This window comes from Capricornis sumatraensis, chromosome 23, assembly GCF_032405125.1.
Source record: "Capricornis sumatraensis isolate serow.1 chromosome 23, serow.2, whole genome shotgun sequence".
In the NCBI taxonomy this organism is placed as follows: Eukaryota; Metazoa; Chordata; class Mammalia; order Artiodactyla; family Bovidae; genus Capricornis; species Capricornis sumatraensis.
The window spans coordinates 35,238,100-35,244,099 of record NC_091091.1 but is presented as its reverse complement, the minus strand read 5'-3'; the positions used below and the strand labels follow the sequence as shown (position 1 = coordinate 35,244,099).

Genomic DNA, 6,000 nt, shown 5'->3' with positions numbered 1-6,000 from the left:
TTGAGGGTCTACAGTGTGTAAAGGCAGAATGCCCAGGGTCTCTCAGGGCTGAGTTGAAGCTCTTGGTTAATTTTGCCACTGACAGTTTCTTTTCATTGCTTATCATAGAAGAAGAGCTTGTTTAGATGCAATGAAACTGTTGCTAGCAGTGTTAGGAATGCCTATCTGATAGGATATGCAGGGCACCCAAACAAATTAGGCATTTGTAGTTAGCATTAGCTTCGAAGTGTAGTGCCTTGTGATGCCTTCTTTTATAACCACATGAACTACCCCAGAAACCACTCCACTCCTTTGTAAATGCTGTGACTGTAATTTGACATGAACTGTGGCAAGAGGCTGATGTTGGTACAGCAGTGGACGACACAGGTCCACTGGTGCTTCTTTAAGGATCTTCTCTATACTGTGTTTTCAAGGCTGTCAGGTGGTTCCACTGAAAAAAATATTTTTAATACTGGAGGTGTGGCCTCTGCTGGGTGTTTACAATGAGCTACATGGAAGAGGTTAAGCTAAGAACTCTAGGCACTGTACAAAGCAGAATGTAGCTCCTGGGTGCCCACTGTCATAGCTGGCCCCAACCCCCAAGCAGCCAGTATCTGAATTCTTCTCTCTCCACCACCTGAAAAATAAGTCAGCATCTCACATTTACATGTAATCAGACTGTCTTTATGAGCAAACCAACCTCTGGTATTCTCATCAGCCTTCTTTATGATTCATCCTGATCTAAAATTCATTAAGTAGATAAAACTTCTTATATATAATCCTTTTATTGAAGAAGAATTTAATTTTTTCCCTTGTATAGTCTATCAGAACATAGCCACTTTTTAACTACATATATACATCCATAAACTTGTCCGAAAATTTAGGAGTGGCCTGACTAGATTCTGCTGGTATAACAGCTAAGCACTGAGATGGAGTCAGTGCTACAGGATTCGTCTTAGTGGGCAATGGTTGACAAATTTAGGGAACAAGAAGGCAGGACAGCTTTGTTATAGAATAGTTATACTTTTGGCATAGAAAGATGCTGGATTTAAAAAATAATAATAATCTGTCTAAAGCCTATGTTTGTGAATCATTAGTATATCCTAGAGCCTATGTTTTGAGTGACTATGTCTGGCTTCTCTATATAAGCATGCATATATGTTTCACAAATGGACCATGTGAACAAACATGTAAGCAGATAGATCTTCTCAGGTTCTCAGTTTGCAAAGAGCAGTCCTATAGGAAACTAACCATAGGAAGAAGGAATTAATGGTTTAGGGCAGAGGTTCTGACACTAGTATGAACATAAAAGAACCTAGTAAGTCTACAGGGCCTCAGGCATCTGTGTTTTAAACAGATTGGTTTAGGAGCCACACTTTGGAAACATTTGATAAAATATCTTAATTGTACAGCCTAAGGCTCTTTGAAATAAACAAGAAATAGAACACATACAGCGTGTTTGTTGTTGTCATTTAGTCACTCAGTCGTGTCTGACTCTTTGTGACCCCAGGCACTGTAACCCTCCAGGCTCCCCTGTCCATGGGATTCTCCAGGCAAGAATACTGGAGTGGGTTGCCATTTCCTCCTCCAGGGGATCTTCCCAACTCAGGGATCGAACCCAGGTCTTGTGTATTGCAGGTGGATTCTTTACTGTCTGAGCCTCCAGGGAAGCCCAAGAATACTGGAATGGGTAGCCAGCCACTTCCTTCTCCAGGGGATCTTCCCAACCCAGGGATTGAATCCACGTCTCCTGCATTACAGGTGGATTCTTTACCACTGAGCCAGCAGGGAAGCACACCCTGTTTTACTTACTTTGAATGCTGTTTTTAGAGGAAGAACCTGGAAGGATTTTTTTCTGGGGGCAATGTTAATATAGAACTTAATTCTCCAAATTTAAGAAGAGAAATTTCACCATGTGACTACAGTACCAGAAGCTTCCACACTTCCACCCTCTGTATCTCTGGCCCTATCTGGATGCCTCTGGGGCAGTCTATCTCTATTTTCACTGTGCTTCCCATTGGCTTAGAATCATTCTAGCAAATTTGAATTCTCTGGTTCTTGAACTCTGTTGCCAAATCCTGCATTAAAGATTGTTATTCAGTTGCTAAGTTGTGTCCAGCTTTTTGAGATCCCATGGACTGCAGCACGCCAGGCTCCTCTATCCTCCACTGTCTCCTGGAGTTTGCTCTCATTCATATCCATTGAGTTGATGATGTTATCTAACCATCTCACCCTCTGCCGCCCCCTTCTCCATTTCAGTCTTTCCCAGCATCAGGAGCTTTTCCAATGAGTCAGTTCTCTGCATCAGGTAGCCAAAGTATCGGAATTTCAGCTTCAGCATCAGTCTTTCCAATGAATATTCAGGGTTGATTTCCTTTAGGATTGACTGGTTTGATCTCCTTGCTGTCCAAGGGACTCACAGAGCCTTCTCCAGTATCACAATTCAAAAACATCAGTTCTTTAGCACTCAGCCTTCTTTATGGTCCAATTCTCACATCCGTACATAACTACTGGAAAAACCGTAGCTTTGAGTATATGGACCTTTGTCAGCAAAGTAATGTCTCTGCTATTTATTATACTGTCTATGTTTGTCATAGGTTTCCTTCCAAGGAGCAAGCGTCTTTTAATTTTGTGGCTGCAGTCACCATCTGCTGTGTGATTTTGGAGCCCCAGAAAATAAAATCTGTCAATGCTTCCACTTTTTCCTTATATCTTTGCCATGAAGTGATGGGTACAGATGCCATGATCTTTTTTCTTTTATGCTGAGTTTTAAGTCAGCTTTTTCACTCTCCTCAATAAAAGAAGCAAATAATTCTTTTCTCTCCTTCATCCCTCTGTAGCTTTATGGAAAGACCTGATGCCTATAATAGAAACAGTTATAGCTTAGGATTCAGACCTGACTCCATCCTGGATGTGCTGTGTTGTCCTGGGAAAGCCAGTTAGCATCCCCAAGGCTTACCTTCTGCACCTTAAAATTAAAGGGCTAGAGAAGTTCCCTGTTTCCTGAATGTTGGTCCTGATCTGGGGAACTTTGAGTAATACTGGGCCTTACCCCCAAAGAATCTCATTTAGAGGTCTGAGCTTGTGCCCCAGTCTCTGTATTTTTCAAAAGTTCTAGAGAAAATTCTTGCATGCAGTGATATTTGTGAACCATTGGAGTAGCTTATCTTTGAAGACCTTTCCAGCTCTATAATTCTATCCTATTTAAAGTGTGTAAGGGTTTTATTGAAAAGAAAGTGCTTTTAGAATATAATATCCCAATGACAGGAGAAGGAGTGTGGTTTTATTCATGCTGACTTGTGACTCTTGTGTGGTATTTCGGTCACATGTGCTTATTAACCCGACTGAGTGGATGTCAAGGGTAAATGCTCATTACCAGTCTTTGTACATTTGCTGCTTTGCACATCAGCAGGCTAATTGTGTGATGCTGCTGCGCGCTTATAACTTTATTAATTCATGCAGCCACCTTCATGGTAATTCTCTCTCATCATGTGATTCTGCTAGAGATTCTGCAGTAGCAGAAAACATGTGAAACAATGTTAAGAATATTACTACCATTGGATTAATGGAAGGAGCCTGAAGGATTTTCATGACACCAGGGGGAGGGGAGGAGTTTCCCAGTAGAAAATGAGAAGGATTATTTACGGTGGCCTGGAGCTAGCTTGGTTGTTAGTTGCAGCTGAAGAACTTTTCTTGAGCTCTCTCCTCCATGAGAGCTGAAACACGAGAGAACTTGGAATTATTATCACGAATTTTTTCTGATATGCCTTTTTTCATTCATATCAATAGATATGCCTTTTCACAGCACTCTTACCAGATGATATTGAATATCCTAGGAATGTCTGTGGGTGAATCCTTTTTGCTACTGAAGCTCTGTCCTTTCTCTTGCTCTGGATATTAATCTGATTTTTAACTATTCATTCATGTCTCAGACTAAAATAGTCTTGAGTTCCTAGTAGTCATCTTTTTTTTTTAACCTGATCATCTGTATATACAGAGCAGTATCTAAGCCCTTGAAGGTAATCACTTAAATACATCTTCCTTAATCTTCTTTGCTGGGCAGTGAGAGGAAAAAAATACAATAAGGAGTCAGAAGAGTTGTGGAGAAGCACAGCTTCTTGGGAGCCCGGTATCTATTTCTCATTTCTTTGCAATTTGTGCCGAGATGCCTTGCTTCCTTGGTTTAAAGGCCCTGGGGAAATTGTGCAACTCGGGGAAAGGCAAAGCCACCTCATCTGAGAAAACCAGCACCAGGGGCTCGTGCAAAAGGAGACTGGTTGTCGAGGATGTGAGTTTCCCTGGGAGCCCCTACCCCGCTCACAGGCGGGCCACTCTCACTCACTTGTTGTATCTACATCCTGACGTCTACTGCACGTTTGAGCACTTGTTGAGCAACCTTGATCCTCTTGGTAAGTAAAAGAGCCCACTCTGGACATGGCTTTGTGTTTTGTGATTGGCATAAGTAGTAAAGTACTGTCTAGAACCATTCTTCCATTATGTATTCTTCAAAGAAACACTATCCTGGATATAGAATGAATGGGGTGAGGGTGGGAGGAATGGAGGATGTAACAGAAGTACAGTCATGGATCTAAATTCTGAGAGTATCTTTGTCCATGATTTTACGATCTCAGTAACAAATATGTCTCTCCAAATTTGGTAGTTTGTTGTAGTTCAGTCACTCAGTCCTGTCCGGCTCTTTGTGACCCCATGAACTGCAGCACGCCAGGCTTCCCTGTCCTTCACTAGCTCCCGGAATTTGCTCAAACTCATGTCCATTGAGTCAGCGATGCCCTCCAACCATCTCATCCTCTGTCGTCCCCTTCTCCTCCTGCCCTCAATCTTTCCCAGCATCAGGGTCTTTTCCAGTGAGGCAGCTCTTTGTACTCTTTGTACTAATAACCATCTCTAACAGGAAGTGTGATGGAAAAGAGGGCTTCCCAGGTGGCACAGTGGTAAAGAATACACCTGCCAAGGTAGGAGATGTGAGAGATGTGGGTTCGATCCCTTGGGTTGGGAAGATCCCCTGGAGTAGGAAATGGTAACCTGCTCCAGTATTCTTGCCTGGAAAATTCCACGGACAGGGGAGACTGGCAGGCTAGAGTCCATGGAGTTGCAAAGAGTTGGAAAAAAAAGATCTCTATTCATATAATATAGGATGAATGGAAAAGAAATAGTCAAGGCAACAGATTACTACTAGTGAAAAAGGACCTAAGTGAAGTTGAAATCTAAATTGTGTTAACTGCCTTAGGTATACTTATGTAATTTGTAAAATAAAATAAAATAAAAATGAAAAAAAAATAATAAAAAAAAATAAAAAGAAAAGAAAAAGAAAGGATGTAAAATGTTGAGACAACTTGTTGAGGCTTCTTTCAGTGAAGCTTATTAAAAGTGGTCACTTATCTATCGGCATGGGAAAGAAGTTGAGAGAGCCCAGTCTGAGGATAAGAGTTATTACACTTAAGAGTTCTCAGACTTGGAAATTATGATTTCTTTATTGAGAAGATGACACTGACCCAACTGCTCACTCCTTGTCAAAATCAGTACTAGAATTCATACAGGAAGTAGAAGGCTATTAGACATGGTCCCTATAAACATGTGAAGATGACCCCAAAGAGCAAGAAAACAGAATATATACCAGATAATTCTTTGCTATAGAGGATGGTACAATTGGATTAAGGCTAGGTCAGGGAAGGGCGTTAACTTATAGTAGGGTGTTCTGTTTTCAATTAATTTTTGAACAGCTTTATTGAGATATTGAGATGCTTTATTGAGATTCTTGTTCCTTGGAAGGAAAGCTGTGACAAACGTAGACAGTGTATTAAAAAGCAGAGGCATCACTTTGCTGACAAAGGTCTATCTAGTCAAAGCTATGGTTTTTCCAGTAGTCATGTATGGATGTGAGGGTTGAACTATAAAGAAGACTGAGCACTGAGGAATTGATGCTTTTGAACTGCAGTGCTGGATAAGACTATTGAGAGTCCCTTGGACTGCAAGGAAATCAAACCAGTCAATCCTAAAGGA

The 6,000-nt window shown here is 41.2% G+C and overlaps 1 protein-coding gene across 1 annotated transcript in view; it reads left to right on the top strand.

Moving 5' to 3' along the window:
- Positions 1-4,144: 4,144 nt before the first annotated feature.
- Positions 4,145-6,000, top strand: part of ABLIM1 (actin binding LIM protein 1) — a 217,508-nt gene continuing 215,652 nt past the window's right edge. Inside the window, exon 1 of the mRNA XM_068961482.1 lies at positions 4,145-4,353. Coding sequence (XP_068817583.1) covers positions 4,145-4,353 — 209 coding nt within the window. The remainder of the gene's footprint in view (positions 4,354-6,000) is intronic.